This window comes from Cnephaeus nilssonii (assembly GCF_951640355.1).
Source record: "Cnephaeus nilssonii genome assembly, chromosome: 8".
NCBI lineage: Eukaryota > Metazoa > Chordata > Mammalia > Chiroptera > Vespertilionidae > Cnephaeus > Cnephaeus nilssonii.
In genome coordinates this window covers 81340657-81367734 of record NC_137079.1, presented here as the reverse complement: position 1 = coordinate 81367734, position 27078 = coordinate 81340657, and the positions used below count along the sequence as shown (strand labels likewise).

At 39.9% G+C, this 27078-nt stretch overlaps 1 protein-coding gene across 2 annotated transcripts in view; it reads left to right on the top strand.

The window, feature by feature from the left end:
• Positions 1–27078, top strand: part of SUGT1 (SGT1 homolog, MIS12 kinetochore complex assembly cochaperone) — a 63440-nt gene that overhangs the window by 15332 nt on the left and 21030 nt on the right. For both annotated transcript variants that reach the window (XM_079779199.1, XM_079779200.1), the window contains 4 exons: positions 4053–4069; positions 7013–7047; positions 8840–8936; positions 9688–9795. In XM_079779199.1, the coding sequence (XP_079635325.1) occupies positions 4053–4069; positions 7013–7047; positions 8840–8936; positions 9688–9795 (257 nt within the window). The remainder of the gene's footprint in view (positions 1–4052; positions 4070–7012; positions 7048–8839; positions 8937–9687; positions 9796–27078) is intronic.

The following is a 27078-nucleotide window of genomic DNA, read 5'->3' as shown; positions in this document are numbered from 1 at the left end:
TACAGTTCCTCATGTTGTGGTGACCCCCAACCATAAAATTATTTTCGTTGCTACTTCATAACTGTAATTTTGCTACTGTTATGAATCGTAATGTAAATATCTGTGTTTTTCCTATGGTCTTAGGTGACCCTGCTAGTGGTTTTCAACCTGTGGGTCGCAACCCACAGGTTGAGAACCGCTGCTGTAGAGCCTAAGACTATCGGAAAACACAGATATTTACATTACGATTCATAACAGTAGCAAAATTACAGTTATGAAGTAGCAACGAAAATAATTTTATGGTTGGGGATCACCACAACATGAGGAACTGTATTAAAGGGTCACGGCATTAGAAAGGTTGAGAACCACTGCTCTAAAGAAACCCCATAAACATTTAGCACTCTTTCTTCTCCACTGTCTCCTAACCCTATTGCTTCCCAGCCTTAAGAAAGCACTAATCTACTTTCTGTCTCTATGGCTTTGCCAATTCTGGACATCTATATATATAAATCTATGTACATAAAAGGCTAATATGCAAAGTGTCCCCTTGGGAGTTCGACCGGGAGTTTGCTTGCTATGACATGTGCTGACCAACGGAGGGCGGTGTGGAATGAAGGAAGGCCCTGGCCGGCAGCCAGAAGGCCCTGATTGGCCCTCATCGCCGCCCAGGCCCAGGGACCCTACCCGTGCAGGAATTTCGTGCACCAGGCCTCTAGTTTCATATAAATGGAATCATATAGTATATGGTCTTTTGTGACTGGCTCCTTACACTTAGCATAATGTTTTCAAGGTTCAGGTTTCAGTGACTGCTTGACGTACCCCAGTATTCAACTTAAAAAATAGATATAACCTGTAAAGTGCTAGACCCTTCTCTCTTTGGTGATGGGTTGCATCCTCCTGGGGGGGGGGGGGTGTCATGCACCCACACAATTTGGGCCCTGTTTCTGTGAGCAGGTTTTCTCCTCATTCCCTTCAGTATGTCCCTGACAATGCCCAGGTCATTTGACTCCTACTCTCCCAAGGAGCGTCTGAGAAGCTGGTTTTTGCTAAAGCTATTTTTTTAATCATTAAAAATTTTTTCAATTATAGTAGACATACATTGTTATATTAGTTTCAGTTGTATACCTCAGTGATCAGACATTACATAACTTACTAGATGATTATCCCAATAAATCTTGCATCCATCTGACACCATGCATAGTTATTAGAGTATTACTGATTACATTCTCTAGTCTATACTTTGTATCCCTATGACTATTCTGTAACAACTAATTTGTACTTCGTAATCTATTCACCGTTTTCACCCATCTGCCCAATGCCGCCTAACCCTCTAATCTGGCAACCATCAAAATGTTCTCTATATTTATGAATCTGTTTCTGTTCTGCTTATTTATTTTGTTTTTTAGATTGAATGGTTGGTAGATGATTGTTGATTAATTGCCATTTTATTGTTCATATTTTGATCTTTTTTTCTTTTTCTTCTTAAAGAAGACCCGTTAACATTTCTTGTAATACTGGTTTGGTGGTGTTGAACTCCTTTAGCTTTTTCTTGTCTGGGAAGCTTTTTATTTGTCCAGAGATTCTAAATGATAGCTTTGCTGGGTAGAGTAATCTTGGTTCTAGGTCCCTGTTTTTCATCACTTTGAATGTTTCTTTCCAATCCCTCCTGGCCTGCAATGTTTCTGTTGAGAAATTAGCTAACAGTCTTATGGGAGCTCCCTTGTAGTTAACTAACTGCTTTTCTCTTGCTGCTTTTAAGATTTTCTGTTTGTCTTTAACATTTTGCATTTTAATTTTGTGTCTTAGTGTGGGCTTCTTTGGGTTCATCTTGTTTGGGACTCTCTGTGCTTCCTGGACTTGTATGTCTATTTCCTTCACCAAGTTAGCGACGTTTTCTGTCATTATTTTTTCAAATAGGTTTTCAATTTCTTAGTGTCTCTTCTCAATTTGGCACCTCTGTAATGTGAACATTGGTATGCTTGAAGCTGTCCCAGAGACTCCTTACAGTATCTTCATTTTTTAAAATACTTTTTTCCTTTTGCTGTTCTGATTGTTTTTTGCTTTCTTATCTTCCAAATCTGATATGTTCCTCAGCTTAATCTACTCCACTGTTGATGTCCTGTAATGTATTTTTCATTTCAGTTAATGTATTTTTTATTTCTTACAGTTGTTGTTTTTTTTTATATTTTCTATCTCCACTTTTATGTTTTCTATCTGTTTGTTGAAGCTCTCACTAAATTCATCTCCTCTTCCCCTACATTCATTGAGCATCCTTATAAGGAGTGTTTGGATTCTGCATTTAGTATATTGCTTGTCTCCATTTTGTTTAGTTCTTTTTCTGGTGTTCTGATCTTTTCTTTCGTTTAGGATATGTTTCTTTGTCTCATTTTGGCAACCTCCCTGTGTTTGTTTCCATGTATTAGATAGAGCTGCTGTGTGTCTCTAGCTTTGTAGAGTGGGCTAACATAGTAGGTTTTCAGTAGAGTCCAGTGGCACAGCCTCCCTGATCACCCAAGTTGGGCAGTCGAGGTGCACCCACCATGTGGGCACTATACCCCTTCCTCTTGTAGTTGAGTCTGATTGCTGTTGACATGTCAATGGGAGGGACTTACCCCCAGGCCGATCAGCTGCTAGGGCTGGCTGCGACCTCGCTCATGGTGGAGGATCAGCTGTGCAGGGGCCCACCCCACAGGACTTAATTCAGTGGGTCTCTGATGCCTGCACAGTCCCTCCCTTGGGTGTTTCGCTTCTGGAGGTGGTTGGGTCGTAGTGCTGCAACGTGGTCTGAAGCTATTCAGTGGATGTGCTGGCTCTGGGGCCTCCAGGAGGTGCAGGCTAAGGTTAATTACCACCTGTGTTCTGTCTGGGGTCACCTGGTATGAGCTACAAAGTGATACCCAGATATTGCTACTTGTGCTTTGTTTGGATGCCCAGGTGAGGTCAAGCTGGCTACTGCTAGTTCTGGGCTTGGCACCACTTAGCAAGAGGTATGGGGCTCACTGCGGTAAGATGCTGCTTGTTTGAGAGATTTTAGGAAAATCTGAAAAATGAGCAAAGACAGGTCATTCGTATGGAAAAGTCAATGAAAACAGCTTGGGTGGGCCAGAAAGTTGGGTGGGTAGGGCCTCAGAGAATTATCAGTGGGGGGCAAACAGTGAGAACCAGGTTGATGGAGTCTCAGATGTGGTCCCTGCTTGCCAGATCTGTGAGGGAAGGGCTCATCAAAGGAATAATGGCTTCTGCCAACAGTTCAGTCTGGGAGATAGACGCTCCCCCCCCCTCCCCGTCCCCGCATCTTGCCAGGCAATTTAGTTCCTTCCCGAAAGTCTCTGATGCTGTGAGGCCTTACAAGCTGCTGCCCTGGAGCTTAGAGGGAGTGAGTCCCAGTAATTGTGCACAGGCCCTTTAAGAGGAACTGCCTGGGACTCCAGCAGCCCTCATCTCCCTCAAGTGTCCATTCCTTCCAGTTTTTTTCAGCCATAAGTTATGAGAACTTCTCTTCCTGGCACTGGAACTCTGGACTGGGGGTCCTGGTGTGGGGCTGGGACCCTTTGCTCCTCAGGGGGGACCTCTGCAGTTGAGATATCCCTCCCAATTTTTATCTGCTACATGTAGTTGTGGGACTAACCCCTTTGCCATGTCCACTCCTCCTGCCAGTCTTGATGTAGCTGCTTCTTTACCCAGATGTAGGATTTCCATTCAGCCAGATTTCAGGCGGCTCTGAATGATGGTTGTTCTGTAGTTGTAATTTTGATGTGGTTGTGGGAGTAGGTGAGTACTGACTGCGTTTACCTACACTGCCATCTTGACTGGAATTCTTATAAAGGTATTCTGAGTTTGTTATGTTGAAAGGAGATGTGGATGAATTTGTGTTGCAATGGTATCACTGGTATGCAATTACTAAGGAATTAAAATTAAACCAGGATGCAAAATTAAACCATTTTTTAAAATTTAGAATGTATGGAGAATTGGTTTGCTTAATCAGTATGTGTGTGCCATAGAAATCATGCAAATAACTTTACCTATAAATGCAGTTATCTGAAAATGTTTCTTTTTTATGTTTTTTTTAATAGAGTTACAATCAACGGCGGTAAGTCCAAAGTTTTTATTGTTCATGTTTTTACTTAATTACATTATTGCCATGCATATTTGAGATAGGATAAAGATCAGAATGATCATTCTCTCAGTTAAATATTAAACAATACAATTTAAATACTTGTTCATTTAGTAACTGAAATAACATTGGTGAAAAAAGTATAGAAGTTGTTTTTTTTAGTTTTTTTTATTGTTTTTATTGATTTTAGAGATATTTGCGAGAAGGAGGGGGGGAGTAGGGAGGGAGGGAGGGGAAGAGAGAGGGAAACATGGATCAGCTGCTTTCTGCATGCCCCCTACCAGGGACTGAGCCTGCAACCCGAACATTGCCCTGTGTGGGAATTAAACCCCTGACCTCTAGGTACATGGGACGACACTCAGCCAACTGAGCCACACCAGCCAGGGCAATATAGGAGTTTATAGTCGTGAAAATTATTGGGCTCTTTTAAGGTATTTAGTGTGGTTCTAGTTGATTTGGTATATTTTAGTATGGTCAGGATGATTATTTGTTTTCTCTGCTGAAAAGCAATAATTTAGGTTAGGTAATTTCTGTACTTGCAGGGCTTATGGTATGCTAAAACACAAAGATTAAAATTTAGAAATGTTTATCTCTGTCTAACTCAGTTTTATGTTATTTTGGACATGAAAATATTCATGTTTTTTCTGTTATTAAAAACTAGTAGCCCATTTGCAGGAAAAATCCTGCAAGTGGCCGCTGCCGAGGCGTGCACTGCCGCTGCCATTGCTTCCCCCGTGCCTGCACCCACGTGCCGCTGCCGCCCGGCCCGCTCCGCCCCCGCTCCGCCCCACCTGGGCTTTCCCTCTGGCAGTCACCTTGCTTTCCGCTTTTCCTCCCTCTTCCTTCTAAGTTGTCTTCAGTCTTCACTCCTCCCTCCCTCAGCGTATGCAAATTAACCACCATCTTTGTTGGGTAATTTGCATACTCGTTCTGATTGGCTGGTGGGCTTGGCTTGGGCGCAGCGAAGGTGCGGTCAATTTGCATATTACTATTTTATTAAGTAGGATTATGGTGGAGTGGTTCATTTTTTGTTTTAACCAACTTAGGTTTATATATAAAACCATAGTTAAATTATGGCTAATGGTTTTTAGGAGTGATCGTCTACATATTTAGTCAAGAAATAAAATGACAAGGAGTTAGGACATATGTGTGTAGTCCTAACTCTTCATAGGCGATTACTTAACCTTTTAGAGCAGTGGTTCTCAACCTTTCTAATGCCGAGACCCTTGAATACAGTTCCTCATGTTGTGGTGACCCCCAACCATAAAATTATTTTCGTTGCTACTTCATAACTGTAATTTTGCTACTGTTATGAATAGTAATGTAAATATCTGTGTTTTCCGATGGTCTTAGGTGACCCTGCTAGCGGTTCTCAACCTGTGGGTCGCAACCCACAGGTTGAGAACCACTGCTGTAGAGTCTAAGACCATCGGAAAACACAGATATTTACATTAACGATTCATTAACAGTAGCAAAATTACAGTTATGAAGTAGCAACGAAAATAATTTTATGGTTGGGGATCACCACAACTTGAGGAACTGTATTCAAGGGTCGCGGCATTAGAAAGGTTGAGAACCACTGTTTTAGAGTATTTCTTTTTCATCCGTAAAGGAAGATTTACATTTCTGTCTTCTAGAATTACACTGTGACATTGAGAAAGTCACTTACTCTCTGAGCTTTCTTCATGTGTATACTGGGCCTCATAGAGCTAATCTACTCAGGCAGGCTGTTGTGGGCATCAGGCCAGTTATGTGCATATGTAGTGACTAGGTTTTTGAACATCACCAAAAGTGAGTGATATCTGGCTATTCTTACGTCTCTAGGCTTGTTCATATTCCTAGGGGTGATGAGTAGGTAGGGAATGGATTGAAGGAGCTATTTAAAAGTTGGCTTTCTTCACCTATTAGTATTTTTGTCCAGGTCTTACAATATTTGGAATTGGGATTGTATCTGAAAACAACACAGTGGAATATGAATAACAGACTGTCTAATAACATAAACAGCTTAGTCACAGTGCATGTTATTACTGCTATAGTTCAATCTAGTTTTATATTGGTACTAAGATGAATCTTTTTATTTAGGGACAACTTAGAGGCCACCTATAACACAGGGCAAATTCTTTCGATTTTACATAGTCTTAACTGGCACTTACATAGTTTAGGGAAGGATGGATTGGTCAAGATTCACTTTGTTTCTTGATGGGCAAGGTAGGATGTTTGTTGTAGAGACGCCATAAATGGAGTAAGATATTATCTGGAGGGCACCATGTAAGTGTTGCTTCATATGTTCCAGAGCAGTGTTGCCATTGTTATGCCTAAAATAAATTTTTAAAAATATATTTTTATTGAATTCAGAGAGAAAGGGAGGAGAGAGAGAGAGAAGCATCAATGATGAGAGAGAATCATTGATTGGCTGCCTCTTGCACGCCCGCCCTCTACTGGGGATCTAGCCCACAACCTGTAATGTGCCCCTGACTGAAATTGAACCGAGGACCCTTCAGTCTGAAAGCCGGCATTCTATCCACTGAGCCAAACCAGCTAGGGCTAAAAAAATTTTTTTTAATGTTACTATTTTCAGTTTAGAGAGTTACTCAGTCTTGGAACTTGACATTTTATATGTAACCTTTTTCAATCATACCTTTAGAAAGTTGTTTTTGTATGCTTTTTAAAATTTTATTTTAAAAGAAAAATATTTTCATAAAATTGAAACTCATAAAATTAAAAAATGCTGAATTCTAATTTTTGTGTGAAGCCTAATGTTATTTAATAATTTTGGTACCAGGCTTTGTCTTTGAAGGAAGTCCTCATGTAGTTTATTCCATATCAAACTATAGCACTAGGTAAATTAATAATATGTACATTTGATATACGGTTGCTAAGCTAACTTGGAAAAATCTTTTCTCTTTCAACTTGCCTCAGTCTGTATCCCAGAGGACTTCTCAGTCAAAAATCAAGTAAGTGTTTCTTTTTCATAAAACAATGCTTGATAAATATGCCTAAGGAGAAAAAGAAACCCTGTTGTTTAATAATAAGCAAGTCCTTACCCTGTGATTTTAAGTGTTTCTTAAAATCATATTATAAAAATCATATAGCCTGGAAAAACTGATTCTAAGGGTGTTTACTGATTAGTATTAGTACTTAAATTAAGGTTAAATTCAGATAATTTGTCTGCTTTAAATTTGTTTTGTGTTATGTCACCTTTCCATATATGAAGGAGAGCCTCTTCTAACTAAGTTATTAATACACAGGTAAATAATTTGATAGTAGGCTTGATAGAATTGTAACTTGACCTGCCTTTTATATTTGGAGTAAATTTTTTATGAGTTGAAAATAACTGTTGTTGATTACAATAATGAATAATCATCTAACAAGTGTTTGAATTTATTTTAAATTATTTATTAGCCATGTGTACAACTTGTATTCTTAGGACTGTAACACAAACACAAGGAATTGATTTGGAGCTTTGCATCCTCACTGAATTTCAGAGGGAAACTGAGACGTTTAAAGTTCATTACCTGAAATGGCTTGGAAATGTTAAAATAATTTATTCATATTCTGTTTGTTAATTAAAAAAATTTTTAAACCTTACCCAAGGATATGTTTATTGATTTGATAGAGAAAGAGAGAGAGAGGGAAACATCAGTGTAAGAGAGAAACATTGATCGGTTGCTTCCCATACACATCCTGACTGGGATTGAGAACCCACAACCTAGGTATGTGCCAGGACTGCGGATCGAACCTACAACCTTTGCATGGGATGACGCTTCAGCCAACTGAACCATCGGCCAGGGCTAGTTCATGTTCTTTGTGGGGAGAAAGAGGATGAGGCTCCAAGTACCAAGTATACAAGGAACTTTGGTGGCAGCAGCAGGGGTAGGATACATAAACATCAAATTATGATTTTTGGAGCATAAAATAGTCCAACATTGATTTAATAAGTACACTGTGTACCAGGCACTGTGCTTGGTCCTGGCAAAATAATAGTGGCACAATAGATAAATAGCTTTGACCTCAAGGAGTTTATAATCTAGTTTAATTTGAATGTGAGGATTCTTTTATTTTTAGAGCTTTCAGTGGGAAAGATACGCCGCATCTCTAGGCACACTAGTTTTCCCACATACCTTGAGATTGAAAAAAGATAATGTATTTAATGTTACGCTTGGCGGGATGAGTTAAACTTTAAATTATTTTAATTTTAGCTCATTTGCTTTTGCTTCCCTGTGCTCAGGGCTCTTTGTTCCCAGCTTCAGATAAGAGATCATTGAAGCTGACCTGGGTCCAGTGTTACAACTGCCACTGACTGATTGCTTCACCTTTCTGAGCTTGTATCTGTTCATCTGTAAAATTTGGATTAGAAGTGTTTCTTTTTGTATTAGATTGGAATGAGAGAGTGAAACTATTGATGGTGTATAATAACTGTTAGCTGTTTGAAATAAATTTCTTTAACATTAGCTTAAGCACAACACAATTAAACATATAAGTGAAAATCCCGAAAATCATGTAAGTATTTAAATCCAGTGGAAAGGTTTGGGGCATCCTATGCATTACCGTCTGTACTGTTGTATCACTAGAGATCGTAGGAAATTAGTTTCGTGAAATTATTTGTGTATCTTCAGTTGCTGTGCTAGTTTGTTCCTTAAGGTGGAGCTGTTGTTTATCAGATTGTAGTTTTTATCTTGACAAAACATAAGCAACAATAAGAAAATTAGAATTTCTGTTTTAAGTTTCTTTTTTCTTTTTTAATAGGTATGACTGGTATCAAACAGAATCTCAAGTAATCATTACACTTATGATCAAGAATGTTCAGAAGAATGACGTAAATGTGGAATTTTCAGAAAAAGAGGTCATTAGTCTTTGAACTATTTTTTATGTTGAGAGTAAATACTTTTATTTGCAAATATAGTATGTTGCAGAGTAATCTATAGCAGTTTATCAGATATGTCATTTCTTTCTGAGGTTATGTGGAAAATGCTGATGGAAATCTAAAGCATTGCTTTCAATTTGCATAATTTTAAGTTTTGAGATAAGAGGATGTATATCGTAGGTTATAGTTAGATGTACGTTCTTCCAGATTTTTAATTCAAAGCAGAACTTGATTGACAAATATAAAAGATGTTAGTAAGATGTGATTTGTTTATATTTGTGTGGTATATACTTCATGAAGAAAGGTCTACTTATTGTATAATTTATACATCTTAGAATTTACTAACTATATTAAATGAATATGACTTTTAATATCTTGGTTTCTCAGCATTTAGTAGAAAACTTTATGATAGAGTTAGTGGTAGAAGTAGATGTTTTGCATATGAATATTTTCTTTTATACGGTGTCATTATGCTCACTATCTTCTCTTTCCTTGAGATTTAAATATTAAGTATGTGTTTTGAAGCAGTTTTCCGCTATTTAACTTAATTGTGTATGTGAGAATCCATGTGAAGGATACCAGGTTTTAAAAATGGATTATTTTGAAGTTCATAAATCTGTGTTTAAAATATTCTGCAACATATTGAAGTTCTGTGATTGTATTTAGTTTAAGTATTTTACCCTTCATTATATAAATTTATAAAATGTGCTGCTAATTTTGTGTTCATTAGTTGTCTGCTTTGGTGAAACTTCCTGCTGAAGAGGATTACAATTTGAATCTGAGACTTCTTCATTCTATAATACCCGAACAGAGCATGTTTAAAGTACTTTCAACAAAGGTAAGAAAATTGAAAAGGGTTGTCAGTAGTAATATTTTTAAAATACAGAAACATTGGTCAACTAATTACTCATGTGATTATAAGCTTGTAAATCCTTTCAGCTACATATCTCTAAAAGGGACAGGTAAATAATGATAATTTGTGTTTGTTTGTTTGTTTGTTTGTTAATCTTCAACTGAGGATATTTTTTCCATTGATTTTTAGAGAGGGATAGGGAGAGAAACATCATAGATTGGTTGTCTCTTGCACATGCCCAACTGGGGCTGGGGATCGAACCTGCAATCCAGGTATGTTTTGCCCTTGACCAGGAATCGAACCAGAGACCCTTCCATGTGTGGGTTGATGCTCTATCCACTGAACCACACTGGCTGGGGCAGTAACCATAATGTTTGAGTAACAATTTTCCTCTCCCTAAATTCTAGGACAGTCTGTTTCTATATATAAAAGCCTAATATGCAAAGTGTCCCCTCAGGAGTTCGACTGGGAGTTTGGTCACTCGCTATGATGTGCGCTGACCAACAGGGGGCAGTGCGGAGCGAAGGGAGGCCCCAGCCAGCAGCCAGAAGACCCCAGTCGGCCCTGATCGCCGGCCAGGCCTAGGGACCCTACCCGTTCACGAATTTCGTGCACTGGGCCTCTAATAGAGCATAAAATTGTACTTAATTTTAGTGGTATCTGTATACTTATTAAGATATGTGTAATACTTCTCAATAAAAAGGTTTTCAAAAAAGATATAATAGTCAGCCTCTGTTTCAATTTGATACTGACAATGACTCTTCTCTTGAACTTGTTTTGATATACAAATACTTTTCTCACCCTACCTTATACAGTTAAAAATATAAACTACTATAAAGATGAATCTGCTCTTTTGTTTATTTCTTAGTTCAACTAAATTTTATATTACTTTGATATGAGGGATTAATGAACAGTTTAAATAGCAGTTTGTGTGTATAATTCAGATATTTTTATATTTTTAAAAATAAGTAAAATATGCAATGGAATTAAAATTCAACAGATAATTTAAATATCAATCAAAAGATGTAGATGTTGTATAATTTAGTCGGAAAAATAATGAACTGAAAATTTAAAAAATCTGACTGGTTCTTTGCTTGTCCTGTAATTTAACCTAGCCACAAAATGACTAGAAAATGAGGGATGTGGACTAAATGAGCTCTACTTTTTTTTAATCTATAAAATTGTATGAAGGTATATAAATTAATGAGAATAAATGATATAATAGAGTTTTTTCATTACTACACCTTCTTTATACACATCCTACAATATATTGTGTTGTTAATTATTGAGTGTTAAGTTCTAAGAACATGTGACCTTTCTATCATAGAGTAGAATTAGGGTCAGCCTATGACATGAAGAGTGGTAACTGGGCCTGCAGAAAGAATAGTACACCTGCAGAGGGTTGGAACAGGAAGTACAAAGTAAAGCTTTTTTTTTTGCATCTAGTTAAAAATGATTTGCCTACTTGTTTATTTGAAGATTACAAAGTACAAAGCTGTATGATTATTGGGGAGAGAGGAAACAGCGTTGCTTGGACCATAGAAAGTCAGAAAAGGGATGAAATCTTAGTCTTACTGGCCCTATCCATCCACATAGTGTAGAACAAACTTGTCAAACTCAAGGCTAACACGGACCAAATAAGCAAGGTTTAAGTTTATGTGGGCTGCAAAAAACAACAAAAGCTTACATTTTCATAGAAATGTAGGTTTATTTCGATAGAGACATGCTGAATACAAAGGGCTGAAATAAACAAGTAATCATTAACATAAAATGATAGAATATTTTAATAAAAATTAACATTTTTTCTTGAACATTAACTTATCAGACACTGAATAACTGCATAAATTAATAAGAGTAATGCAAACAAAGCTATTTTTCTTGTTCTCTGAAAGCAAAATATTTTCTGTTGCTCACACCAAACAAGTCAGTCCAAGACTAATGATGTGGCAATCGGCTGCTAAAATATTTGCTGCTAGTATTAGTGGAGAAACCGTGTGCCTGAGCATAAGGCACGTAAGGGAAATGAATGCAACATGATTATAGTAATCAGTCATTAGCCAACGTTTTAGTTCGTTGTTAATAATTATATATAACAGGATATTGTAAAAATTAAGTTATGCAATTTTTAAAACGTTTCTTACATACCATTATATGGCTGGGCCATAAATATTCCATGTGGGCTGCATGTGGCCCACGGGCCGTGAGTTTGACATGCTTGGTGTAGAATTTGTTTAATAAAATAATATAGGGTGAAGTAATTAAGCATAAAACTAGCTAGATTTTGGAGGGATACTGGTCAGATAATTAGGAGTTTGGCGTTTTTGTACATATTTTTATCAAGAGATTGTCAGTGCATGTCCTTTTGAAGTTATTTAAATAATTGTAAATAGATCTGTATGAGTAGGTGTTAATTAAATGGCTTAAAATTTTGTATTGCCAAGCTACTTCATATACTACATATATTCTGTAGGTAGATACAAAGAACAGATTGGTTGAAGGTCGATAGATGGGAGAGGACTTGAGGGGATGAGTGGAAATGGTGAAAGGGATGAAATACAAACTGCCAGTTACAGAAATAGTTACTGAGATGTAAAGCACAGCATAGGGAATCTAGTCAATAGCATTGTAATAACTATGATGTCAGATGGGTACTAGACTTATCAGCGTGATCACTTTGTAAGTTATAGAAATTTCTGGTCACTATGTTGTACTAATATAATATTTATGTCAACTATAATTGAAAATAAATTAAAAAGACAAGAATAGTGTGTTTGGCAAGTCTGTGTGCCTAGAGTTGAGGATGTAATTAAGCACTGTCATCTCTCAATTTTTTCTGTCTTGAACCTTGTCAATACTTGTTGATTCTAACCTTTCCCCATCTCCCTTTACTCTGTTCCTAGTTTGCCTTTTTTTTTTTTTTTTTTTTTTTTAGTACAAGTATGTTCCATTTGCTAAATTTGGCAACCTAAGCCCTGTGCATTGTACAGAGTGGGTGCTCGATAATTAATTGTTTAGTGAATGAATTTAAGTTGGAGTCTGATGTTACCCTATGAAGTTGGCAGAGTATTTTCATTCTTAATTTTACAGATGAAAAAAACCCTGAGGTTCATGGGCTTTAAGTGCTTTTCCCAAGTTCACATAGTTTCTAAATTGTTCAGTCTTGGCCAGGAGGAATGTTTTTACTTCTATAAAGCTAGTGCTTCTTTGACTAGGTTGCATGTATTCTGAAGGATAACATGTATTACTCTGTTAGACTACCAAGTTTTTAAATTCTGTTTCATGGGAACCAGATTGAAAGATTTGAATAGTAAGTACTCAGTTGTCATTAAAAGGTCCTGTGACTTTAAGCCTGATAAAACTGTTTTAGTGATTGATACACTGTTATAAACAAGTTATAAGAAAATTATGTTGCCCTAGCCCAGTGGTCGGCAAACTCATTAGTCAACAGAGCCAAATATCAACAGTACAGCGATTGAAATTTCTTTCGAGAGCCAAATTTTTAAAACTTAAACTTCTTCTAATGCCACTTCTTCAAAATAGACTCGCCCAGGCCGTGGTATTTTGTGGAAGAGCCACACTCAAGGGGCCAAAGAGCCGCATGTGGCTCGAGAGCCACAGTTTGCTGACCACTGCCCTAGCCAGTTTGGCTCTGTGGATAGAGCTTTGGCCTGTGGACTGAAGGGTCCCGGGTTCGATAACAGTCAAGGGCATATGCCTGGGTTGCGGGCTCAATCTCCAGTAGGGGTCGTGCAGGAGGCAGCCAATCAATGATTCTCTCTCATCATTGATGTTTCTATCTATCCCTCTCCCTTCTTCTCTGAAATCAATACAAATATATTTAAAAAAACAAAACAAAAAAATTATGTTGACCCTGGCCGGTTTGGCTCAGGGGATAGAGCATTGGCCTGTGGACTGAAGGGTCTCCGTTTCAATTTCGGTTTCAATTCCAGTCAAGGGCACGTATCTTGGTTGCAGGCTCCATCCCTGGCCTGGTCAGGAGTGTGAGGGAGGCAACCAATCAATGTGTCTCATATCAATATTTCTCTCTGTGTGTCTCACCCCCTCCCTTTCACTCTCTCTAAAAATCAATGAAAAAATATCCTTGGATGAGGAATAATAAAAATAAATAAATAAATAAAAAGATTTCAATATGTATTAATAAATTGCCTTAAAAAAAAGAAAATTATGTCAAAGGAGACATTATTCAAGGGCCTGTCATACTTAATTATATCTTAAGGGAAATGAAAGTTTGATTCCTTTTTCATACAGCAGAGGGAGACAGTGTTAAAATATTGAAAATAAAATCTTTCTCTGGGTTACTGGGAGTTACTTGATGACACTAAGAGGGAAAAGTAGTGAACTAATTGCTTTTCATATGTGTTCAAATGTCTTGAATCTTTTATGTGAATTGTGAAAAGGATGCATTTTACTCAGAAGAATTTGCTTAAAAATAGAGATTCTGTAAACTCTGGGTTTAAAAGGGTTTGTTGTGGTTTTTTTTTGCTTTTGAAAATTTTGTCTTTTCTTTCCCACTTTTCAGATTGAATGAATGTTGCATATTCATGTATAACCATTGGTTAAATGTTATTAATTCAAGTGAAAAATTAATATAATTTGCAATGAAAATAAGAACTAGAACACTTTATTTTTAAAATATTTTTATTGATTTCAAGAGGAAGGGAAAGGGAGAGAGAGATAGAAACATCAATGATGAGAGAGAATCATTGATTGGCTGCCTCCTTCATGCCCCCTACTGGGGATGGAGCACGCAACCCGGGCATGTGCCCTTGACTGGAATCAAACCCAGGACCCTTCAGTCCACAGGCCGACGCTCTATCCACTGAGCCAAAGCGGCTAGGGCAGGAACTAGAACTCTTAAATTAATGAAATAGCACTTATTAACTAAATATTTTACAATGTAGTATTTAATGTTTTTCCAAGTCAGAATTCAATATTTTCCAGTATTTCTGATAATTATTTCTACTTTTTACTGAATATCAGCTTTTACGTATCTGCCTATTAATTGAATTTTCTTTATTAAGAAATTGTAATGTTCTTTTGTTCCGTCTTGTTAATTTCATGACAGTATTCTCTGGTCACAGTCACAGGATTATAACTTCAATGACAGCTATGCTGTGAAATAATTTTAAAGATTAATACTCATTCCCTCTAAGTAAAAAATTAAAATTCTCAGTATCTTTTGGAATGAATTTTCCCTTGTGGAAATGTTCCTGTATTCTTATTTTAGTCAAAGTAATTTCTCTGTATTATGTCAACATAAAATATAATGGCTTTTAACTGGAAACGTGGGAAATGAAAATGTGTATCTTTAATTAGAGACAAATAGCTCCCTTCTCCCTTCTTAACCCACTAAAATTTGAGAAGTTTCAGAGTGAGTTTCTTAATATTCATAGAATCCTAATGATGACGGGATGGAGTGGCTGTGTCTAGGACTGCTACTGCTTTTTTGTTAATCCTCACCCAAGATATTTTTCCATTGATTTTTAGAGTAAGTGGGGAAAGGAAAGACCAAGAGAAACATCATTGTGTGAAACACATTGATTGGTTGCCTCCTGCAAGAGCCCCAAGGCCTGGGCTGGGGAGGAACCTGCAACCGAGGTACATGCCCTTGACCGGAATCCAGCCCTGGACTCTTTGGTCAGCAGGCCTACTGCGCTCTATCCACTGAGCCAAACGGCTAGGGCGGCTACTCCTTTTTTAAATACACAGGTGGGGGCTTGGCAATTGTTGTTTGGTCTTTTTGATACAGTGGTGGTGACAATAGTGAGGTTTTTGTTGTTGTTTTTTTTTTAATAACGTTAGTTGCTGGTGTTTACAAATTAAAGATCTTGGGAGTGTATTCTTGCCACTTTTTCTATTAATGTATATTTATATATTTTTAATGAAAAGGATTTTACTATGCATACTATCTGTAGCTGTCTTTTTAAACTTAGCCATGCATTAATATTATTTTTACTAAAATAAAAATACAGGTACAGTGGAACCTCGGTTCTCGGACCTAATTCCTTCCAGAAGACTGTTTGAGAAGCGATTTATTTGAAAGCCAAATCATTTTTTCCCATTAGAAATAATCCCTTCCAGACCCCTAAATGATTCTGTTTTAACCTTTCTTATATACATACAGTACATGTCTAATGTACTGTTTAATCTATAAATCAACACTTCTTTTCTTAAATTTATTGAACCACCCCCTGCTAGCCTTAAGCAAATTTTTCATTTCTGTCACTGCCTCTGAAATGCTATCACTGGCTAACTGCTTTTCGTTTATCCCACCAACAGCAGTTTTTCTGCCTATTCAATTGCCTGTGACTGGTGTTTTGTGAGCACTTTTACACCATTAGCAACATTAGCACTCTTGATGGCCTGTTTATAAAATTGTGCTAATCCTCGATTTCCCCAGCAACAGAAGCATTCTCTCCTTTGTTGCCCGAGAGACATTTTTTGTCTTGCTGAGGTATCTGCACGAAAGGGTTGTCAGGTGCAAAACGGAAGTTTTGGTCAGCTGAGACATTTTCTTTGTGAACACCTTGGTCGAGAACCGAATTGTTCGAGATGGAGGACATTCAAGAAATGAGTTTTGACTGTATTTTTTCATGCCTTTAAATATTCTGTAGCAAAGTATTCATTGTATACATTTACTGTAGCTTATTTAGCCAGTCTCCTATTGTGTGAACTGTGGAGAATTATAGTAGACTAGGAAGCCCGCACGGCACTGCCCACCCTCGAGTCGCTGGTCCGGCCCTGCCTCCCTCCCCGGGCCCCGCAGCAGTTGTGGCTGCTGCCGGTCTGACCCTGCCTGGCTCCCTGGGCCCCACAGCAGCCGTGGCCGCTGCTGATCAGGTCCTCCCCCAGTGCAGGCACGTGGAGGCCCCTGCCGCCCCACCCCCGACGCTGCCCATACAAACTCCTTCTGTCTGGTTGACCCCTTATGGTGTCCCGGTTAATTAGCATATTTCTCTATTTTATATATATATATGTAGATAAATAGATAGTATATATATAACTGTATTGATAGCTGTGTATTAACCAATGCAATCCTCACAATTTATTGCGTAGTATAGTTATATTTATCACCAATTTACAGGTATGGAAACTGAACCCAGAGATAGTAAATATACCCAGATGTTTTAGTAATGATGATAAAGAGATTGATAGAGAATTCAAGTTATTTGCCAGACACTGTGCTACTTTCTTTTCATTTGTGATCTCAGTTAATCCTCATAAGAATCCTAAATGAAGAAGGGCCTCTTAATCCTGTTGTACTGGAGGAAGTGAGGCTCAGTGAAATTAGTTACTTGCTCAGGGTCATATATCCAACAAGTTGCACCGCTGGTGACTTTTTTATAAATACGTAGAAGCCTGGTGCACGAAATTCGTGCACAGGTAGGGCCCTTCCCCAGCTGCTGGCTGCTGGCCGGGGCCTTTCTTCCTTTGGCGCTGCCCCTTGTTGGTCAGTGCATGTCATAGCAAGTGATTGAACATAATGATTATTGTCTTGTTTTCAACCTCTGCTTATTTCTGAGGAAATAAGTAAAACTTCTAACAGTAAAAGACACTTTCAGCAAATAGTTATATCTTTTGGCTCCCTCATCTCTAAAATTTGGATGGTAAGCTTTTATAGGATTGTTCCATTGAGTGAGATGATATATGTGAAGCACATTGTACACAGGGTATAAAATAAGTGCTCAATAATATTACTACTATTATTATCCTAATTAGATTTTTATTCAGGTTATAGAAGCAGTAGATGTATGTCATAGAAAATTCAGAAAAATTCAAAGGAGATAAGAAAGTAATCACTTGGTCTTACTACTGATGAAATTTTGACATACTTCCTTCCAGACAATTAGATATTTTCCAATACTTAGGTCTGTCACTACAGATGATAACTGCAGTACTGGACTTTTTTGTTTATGGGAAATGTCTTCTGATTGATTTTTTTTTTAAAGAAAAACAGAGGCTGTGACCTTTTGTACTAGCATAGTGCCTAGCTTAGAGTAGGCACTCAGTATTTAAATTGAGCTATTAGAACTTTGGAGATTTTCACTTCCTCTTTATTCATTACCATCTGTTGCATTTAAAAAAATGATTATAAAATTATTTGAGTGTGAAAGTAAAGAAGCCAGATGCACACTCTGTCTCAGGGAGGCTGAGCTACTCTGTTATCAGACAAAGAAGTTTGATACAGCAATTAAATGTGCAGAGAGCTGAGTAAGAAAATGTTGGGAAAATTGCATTCTGAATATTAGGGGAACAATTACTTAGCAAACAAAAGTTTGTCAGAAAAAAGTAATACATTAGTAAACTGCACAGCTCTCTATGTCTGGGAAAGATCCCTTAACTGTCAATCTGTAGCATTAAGTGGAACCTGACTTAGCACTTCTTAAGAAGGTGGTGCCTGGTTACCCCATAGGGTAATGGCTTCTCTTTAAATCTTAAGTTCCTTTCATTGGAAAAAATTAAACTCTCTGCTGTGCAAAGAAGACCTTAGAGGTGGGTGATAGTACACATAGAAAACTGAAAATCCATAACAGCAGGAATTCTTATTAGTAACCTGTGAATATTGCTTTGGGATATTATGCATTGAAAGCCTTCCCTGTGCATATGAGAGCTACATTCAAGCATAATACCAAAGTTTTAAGTTAACTTTGAAATTATTTTTTTCCAAATTTTATTTATATATTTAAGAAGGAAGGAATACACTTTGTGAATATTTTGGTAAAATATTAAAAACGTAAGCTCTGAACATTGAGAAAATCTAGATGTAAAGAATGTCACATTTTCAGGTGATTGGAATAAAATGTTAATTATATTTAACAAAGACTGAGAGCTTTTCTCCATTGTTGTAGGAGAGAAAAATAATAAATCATAAATTTAACTTTTGGTGCAGTAGAATCCAACAGATCCTAAGACACTGATGCCTATAAAATTAGAAATTTTAAATGATAACAAAGTATTGGAGATCTGCATCAACTTCATCTTGTGCAAACATGAAACTGGTTCAATAAGTAACTAAACTTCCTTCTGGCCCATGAACATAAATTAGCAAGTTTTACATTCCTTACTAGTTTGTAGTAAAAATTAGATATGTTTTCATTCTTCACTTGATTATAAGGTCCTTTAAAGCATACTTAATTTCTTCTATTCTCCTACAATGTGCAATATTATGTTTCTCATGTTGTACAAGTTTGACAAATGCTTATAACTGATTAATTGACATCATGTAGTTTGCAAGTGGGGCTGTATCAAACATAATAGATTCCTTTCAAATGTGCTACATACATGGACATTGCTATTATTTCTCAGGGACCATAGAATAATCTCCCCTAAAATGCCCATCAAAGTTATTTTTAGTAGTTTTTTTTTTCTGATTATAGAGCTAATTTATTCTCATTGAAAAATTATCAGGAAATATTTAAAAATATAAAGAAGAAAATAATGTCACTTGTAATTCCATTACTCAGAGGTCTGCTAACATTTTGTACTAATATTTTGTATTTTCCAGATTTTTTTCTTTGAATACATTCATGAATGTATACATATTTATTTGTTTATTAAAGTAGAGTCATAATTGACATATATTAGTTTCAGGTGTATAATGTTTTGATATTTGTTTATATTACAAAATGATCACCACTGTAAGTCTAGTTAATATACATTACCTCATATTGTTACAAACGTTTTTCCCTTTTGAAAAATTGTTTTTTGAATTTTTTTCCCTTTAATTCTTTATTGTTTAAAGCAGCTGTGGCCAACCAGTGATTGGAGAGGTCCAAAAGGTTGGGGACCGCTGGTTTAAAGTATTACATATGTCTCCTTTTTCCCCCATTGACCTCTCCCTGGCACTCCCACCCCCCAGCACATGCCCTCACCCCCCGAGTGTTTGTGCCATTGGTTATGCTTATATGCATGCATACAAGTCCTTTGATTGATCTCTTACCCCCCCCCCCCCCCACACACACACACCCTGCTCCCCCCGAACCCCCCACATTTCCTCTGCGGTTATTCGGAGTTTTTTTTTCCATACTAGTGGCCCGGTACACGAAATTCGTGCACGGGGGTGGGGGGTGGTGTCTCTCAGTCTGGCTTGCACCCTCTCCAATCTGGGACATCCCTCTTGCAATCTGGTACTGCTTGCTCCTAACCGTTAACCTGCCTGCCTGCCTGATCATCCCTAACCACTTTGCATGCCAGCCTGCTTGTCCCCAACTGCCCCCACACCGGCCTTCTCACCGCCAACTGCCATTCCTTGCTGGCCTCATTGCCCCCAACTGCCCCCCTACCAGCCTGATCACCCCCAACTGCCCCCCTGCCAGCCTGCTTGCCGCCAACTGCCCCCCCCCCCCCCGCCGGCCTGATCGCCCCTAACTGCACCCCCCTGCTGGCCTGATCACCCCCAACTTCCCCACCTGCCAGCCTGCTCGCTCCCTACTGACCACCCTGCCGGCCTGCTTGGCCCCACCTGACACCCCCCTGCTGGCCTGCCTGCTCACCACCAACTGCCCCCCCACCGGCCTGCTCACCCTCAGCTTCCCCCACCACCAGCCTGATCACCCCCAACTGCCCTCCCCTCCTGGCCTGATCGCCCCTAACTGCCTCTGCCTCAGCCCTGCCACTATGGCTTTGTCTGGGCGGCGGCTATGGAGCCGGCTGGGGCGACCAAGGAAGCTAAGCCTTCGCCTCCTGTCCGCTCTCCTCCCGCCCGCACTGGCCGGTTCCATGGCTCCAACCAGCGCCACCATCTTTGTCACGTCAGTTTGCATATTCACTTTTTATTGGCTGTGGGCGCCACCATATTTATGAAGTGATGGTTAATTTGCATATTACTCTTTTATTAGGATGAATTTTTAGAGTTTTTTTCTAGGTCTGTGAAATATGCGGTTGGTATTTTAATGGGGATTGCATTGAATCTAGATTGCTTTGGGTAGTATTGAAATTTTAATGATGTTGAGTCTACCAATCCACGAAGACGATATATTCTTCCATTTATGTCTTCCTCTATCTCTTTTTTCAATGTCCTGTAGTTTCCCGAGTACAGGTATTTTACCTCCTTTGTTAAGTTTATTCCTAGGTATTTTAATTTTTTGTTGCAATGGTAAATGGGATTGTTTTTTTAGCTTCTCTTTTTGTGAGCTCATTGTTGGTATATAAAAAAGCCATAGGTTTCTGGTGTTAATTTTGTATCTTACTACATTGCCAAATTCATTTATTAAGTCTAGTAGTTTTTTGATGGAGTCTTTAGTGTTTTCTATGTACAATATCATATCATCTGTGAATAATGACAGTTCTTCTTTTCCAATTTGGATGCCTTTTATTTCTTCTTGTCTGATCGCAATGGCTAGCACTTCCAATAATATGTCTAACATGAGTGGTGAAAATGGGCATGTATCCCTGCCTTGTTCCTGTTCTTAAGGGACATGGTTTTAGTTTTTGCCCATTGAATATGATATTAGCTGTAGGTTTGTCATATATGGCTTTTATTATGTTGAGGTATGATCCCTCTATTCCCACTTTGCTGAGAGTTTTTATCAAGAAAGGGTGTTGGATTTTGTCATGCTTTTTCTATATCAATTGATATGATTATGTTATTTTTATCTCAATTTGTTTATGTGATGTATCACGTTTATTGATTTATGGATATTGTACCATCCTTGCATCCCCAGAATAAATCCCACCTGGTCATAGTGTATGATCTTTCTAATGTAATGCTGGATCGATTTGCTAGAATTTTGTTGAGGATTTTAGCATCTATGTTCATGAGTGATATTAGCGTGTAATTCTCTTTCTTTGTAGTGTCTTTATCTGGTTTTGGGATTAGGGTAATGTTGGCTTCATAGAAAGAGCTTAGAAGTGTTCCTTTTGAATTTTTTGGAATAGTCTGAGGAAGATAGGTTTTAGTTCTTTGACTGTGTGGTAAAACTCCCCTGTGAAGCCGTCTTGCCCAGAGCTTATGTTTGCTGGAAGTTTTTTTTTTTTTTTAATTTCTTTATTGATTAAGGTGTCACATATTTGTCCTCATCCCCCCATTCCCATCCCCCACCACTCCCCATGGATGCCCCCACCCCCCTATTGTCCTTAACCATTGGTTAGGCTTGTATGCATGCACACAAGTCCTTTGGTTGATCTCTCCCCCCTACCCCCACCCTCCCCTACCCTCCCTCTGAGGCCCAACAGTCCGATTGATGCCTCCTTGTTTCTGGGTCTGTTCTTGTTCATCAGTCTATGTTGTTTATCATTTCCCCTAGATGAGTGAGATCATGTGTTACTAGAAATATACTTATAAGAACCGAATGTGAGATGAGCAATAATAGTTATGCTGACAGGCAAATGAATCAGTCTGTAGTAAGTTTCTTTCTGGACCAACAGTTCTTTTGAGACCCAATTTCAATGTCCACCAGTTCCTTATGTGTACATGTCGGCACTGACTTTTCAGCTCTGGATGGTGGACAAATGGTGGTAATGCAGGTCCGACTCCCTCTGGTTTGGTCTCGCCCGGACCCAGGGGCACGGCTTCACCCAGACTGAGGGGCGCGCGGCCTCACCTGGACCTGGGACCCAGCATCACCCGGGCCCCGGGGCGCGTGGCCTCACCTGGACCCAGTTGTGCGCAGCCTCACCCAGTCCCGGGATCCAGCCTCACCCGGACCCAGGGGCGCGGCCTCACCTGGACCCGGGACCCAGCCTCACCTGGATCCAGGGGCGCACGGCCTCACCCAGACCCGGGATCCAGCTTCACCCGGACCCGGGACCCAGCCTCACCCGGATCCAGGGGTGCTCGGCCTCACCCGGACCCAGGGGCGCGGCCTCACCCGGACCCGGGACCCAGCTTCACCCGGACCCCGGGGCACGTGGCCTCTCCCGGACCCAGGGGCGCACGGCCTCACCCAGACCCGGGATCCAGCTTCACCCGGATCCAGGGGCGCATGGCCTCACCCAGACCCGGGATTGGAAGTTTTTTGATTACTGCCTCAATTTCCACCATAGTTATAGGCTTATTCACATTTTTTTATTCTTCCTGATTGAGTTTTGAAGGGTCGTATTTTTCTAGGAATATGTCCATTTTCTCTAGGTTAAGTTTGTTGCAATAGAGTTGTTCATAATATTTTTTTACAATCCTTTGTATTTCTGTGGGGTCTGTTATTTCTTACCTCTTTCATTTCTGATTTTGTTTATTTGGATCCTCTCTCTGCTTCTTGGTGAGCCTGGCTAGAGGTTCATCAATTTTGTTTATTCTTTCAAAGAACCAGCTCTTGGTTTTATTGATTTTTTATTTATTTTTTGGTCTCTTATGTCATTTATTTCTGCTCTGATCTTTATTATTTTCTCCTTTCTGCTCACTTTGGGCTATCTTTCTTGCTCTCTTTCTAATTCTTTAAGTTGTAGAGTTAGATAATTTATTACCAGTTTTTCTTGTTTTTTTGAGATAGGCCTGTAATGCTATGAACTTCCCTCTCAGGACTGCTTTCACTGTGCCCCATAGATTTTGGATTGTTGTGTTTTCATTGTCATTTGTTTCCAGGATGTTTTTTTCTTTCCTTCTTTGATCTCTTTGGTAACCCAATCATCTTATCTAATAAAGAGGGAATATGCAAATTGACCATCATGTCGTAATGGTCAAGATGGCTGCGCCCACAGCGGAGTCGGGGATTCCATAACACAAGATGGCTGCGCCCACAGCGGAGGCCAAGTTCCCGTAATGAGTCTTAACGAGCAATCAGCAGGGACCTGAGGCTGCGTGGTGCTGGGCCGGCCGGGGCAGGTGACCTGAGGCTGCGCCCCCCTGCCCGGTGGGGCTTGACAGGGGACCTCAGGCCGCACCCACTTACCCGGCGCCAGGCCGGGGGACATCAGGCCACGTCTCCCACCCCGGCGCCAGGCCAGGGGACCTCAGATCGCACCCCACGTCCCGGCGCCAGGTCATGGGACCTGAGGCTGCGCCCCCCCCCCCCCCCCCCCGCCCGGCGGGGCTTGACAGGGGACCTCAGTCTATGCCCACCCCGCCTGGCAGGGTTTGATGGGGGACCTGAGGCTGTGCCCCCCACCTGGCGGGGCTTGATGGGGACCTAAAGGCGAGCCCCCTGCCCCGGCCTGGCCCGGGGGACCTCAGGCTGCATACCCTGCCCCGGGCTGGGGGACCTGAGGCTGCCCCCCCTCGCCTGGCAGGGCTTGATGGGGGACCTCAGGCTGCGCCCCCCGCCCTGGTGCCGGGCCAGTGCTCCCCACTCGATGGGGCTTGATGGAGGTGGGGCTGGCCGGGTCTGGGTCTTGTGCCATTTTGAGGCGCACGTGGGTGGCCGGGGACTTGACTCTGATTCACATGGTGCGCCCCAGACTCTGACAGGAGGAAGATTTTCATATACATTTTACTAATTTTCTTTCATCTCTGACACTTCTATTATAGAGAAAGGGCAAATAGCAATATTAAAATACTTCCTCTAATTATTCCCTTTTAATATGCATGAATTTTGTGCACCGGGTCACTAGTTGTTTAATAACATGCTATTTAGCCACAAGTGTTTACATTTTTTATTGTCTTTATTGTAGTTCATTTCTAATATTATGCCATTGTGATCTGAGAAGATGTTTGATATGATTTCTGTCTTCTTGAATTTGAAGAGACTTTGCCTGACCCGATATGTGGTCTTTGAAAATGTCCCATGTGCACTTGAGAAGAATGTATAGTCTGTACCTTTGGGGTGAAATGTTCTGAAGATGTCAATTAAGTCTATCTGATCTAGTGAGTTGTTTAGGATTGCTGTTTCTTTGTTGATTTTTTGTCTAGAGGATTTATCCAATGATGTCAATGGGGTATTAAAGTCCCCTACTATGATTGTATTGCTGTCAATCTCTCTCTTGATATCTTCCAGAAGTTTTTTTATGTTTTTGTGTGCTCCTGCATTGGGTACATATATGTTTACCAGGGTTATATGCTCTTGTTGTATCGATCCCTTTATTTTTATGAAGTGGCCTTCCTTATCTCTTGTTATGGTCTTCACTTTGAGGTCTATTTTGCCAGATATAGGTATTGCTACCCCACCTTTTTTTTCATTTCCATTTGCCTGAAATATATTTTTCTATTCCTTCACTCTCAAGTCTGTGTGAATCCCTTGTTCTGAGGTGGGTCTCTTGTAGACAGCATGTATATGGGCCATGTTTTCTTATCCATTCAGCCACTCGATGTCTTTTGATTGGAGCATTTAATCCATTTACGTTTAAGGTTATTATTGATAGGTACTTGTTTGTAGCCATTTTTATTCTTTATGTCTGTGTTCTTCCTTCCCTTTCTATTTCTTCTTTAGTATTTCTTACATTGCTGGCTTGGTAGTGACAAACTCCCTTAGCCTTTTTTTTGTCTGCAAAGCTCCTGATTTCCCCTTCAATTTTGAATGATAGCCTTGCTGGATAGAGTATTCTTGGATTCAGTTCCTTGCTTTGCATCCCTTTGTATACTTCATTCCATTTCCTTCTGGCCTGATGTGTTTCTCTTGAGAAATCAGTTGATAATCTAATGGGAGATCTCTTGTAGGTAACTCTCTGTCTCTCTCTTGCAGCCTTTAAGATTCTCTCTTTGTTGTTAACGTTTGCCATTGTAATTACAATGTGTCTTGGTGTGGGTTTTTTGTGTTCTTTTTTGGGACTCTCTGTGCTTGTGTGACTTTTTTCTTTCCCAAATCAGGGAAGTTTTCTGTCATCATTTCTTTAAATAGATTTTCTAATCCTTGCTCCTCTTCTTTTTTTTTTTTTTTAAATTTTTCAATTGATTTTAGAGAGGAAGGGAGAGAGAGAGAAACATCAACGATGAGAGAGAATCATCGATTAGCTGCCTCCTGCACACTGGGGATTGAGCTCACAACCCTGGCATGTGCCCTTGACCGTAATCAAACTCAGAACCCCTCAGTCCGCAGGCCAATGCTCTATCCACTGAGCCAAACTAGGTAGGGTGTTGCTCCTCTTCTTGTCCTTCTGGAACCCCTATTATACGTATGTTGCTTTGTTTCATGTTGTCCCAAAGCTCCTTTAGGCTCTCCACCTTCTAATTTTTTTCTCCAATTGCTATTCTGCTTGGGTGTGTTTTTCTGCCCTGTCTTCTTACTTGCTAATTCGGTCCTCCGCTGCTTCTAGTCTACTATTGAAACTTTCCAATGTGTTGTTTTTTTTTTTTAATATATTTTATTGATTTTTTTACAGAGAGGAAGGGAGAGGGATAGAGAGCTAGAAACATCAATGAGAGAGAAACATCGACCCGCTGCCTCCTGCACACCCCCCACTGGGGATGTGCCCGCAACCAATGTACATGCCCTTGACCGGAATCGAACCTGGGACCTTTCAGTCCGCAGACCGACGCTCTATCCACTGAGCCAAACCGGTTTCGGCCCAATGTTTTTTATTGTAGCCAAAGCATTCTTCATTTCCTCTTGATTCTTACATAAGTTGTTGATTTTTCTCATCCAGCCAGTTTAGGAACTGTATGACCCTTACTCTGAATTCTTTTTTCGTTTCATTTAGTTTCTTTTCTGGTGACTCCTCCTTTTCTTTCCTTTGGGGTTTTTTGTCTCCCCATTTTTGCTCTCACTGAAGTGTCCAGGCATCGAGTTTCTTGGGGCCTGTGGCTGAAGCAACAGGCTTGGTGGAAGGGTCGCGCATTCCAAGCCTCACCAGAGTGCCCAAGCGCCGGAGTTGCACATGTGGCCTATGCCTGAAGCTGCAGGTTGGTGGGAGGGGAGCGTACTCCGGGGCTCACAGGAGCCTGCGGCCCGAGAGGTCTGAGTCCCGGGTCTGTGGGTCTGCAGTTGCGGTAGCATGTCTTTGGCCGGAGTGGCTACAGGGTCTGGGATGGTGTCGGAGGCCAGTCTGGGTGGTGGGGAGTGTGGGCTTCCAGTCACAGCAGCTCTCCCCTTCAAGATGGCATGGTTTCTGAGCAAGAGCAGCTGCCCTGGGAATCCCTGCAGCAGTAGCAGGGGCTCCCCGCCTAGTAGAGTCCAGTCTGCCAATCCCCGAGTCTCCTGCAGAATGTAACTGCCCCTCATTCACACACACACACCCTGCACACGTGCTCCCTCACTGCCATCCTGCTGGCCGCCATCTTGATTCCTCCTTAAATTATTTTTGACTAAGATGAAAATAGAATGACTTGTTAATGGTTGCAGTAAAAATATCTGAAATTGAATTGGTGACAATTCTAGAATTATTTGCCAAAATCAAGACTTAAGCTTCATTTTTAAAGCATCAGAAGTGAAGTAGGTGTAA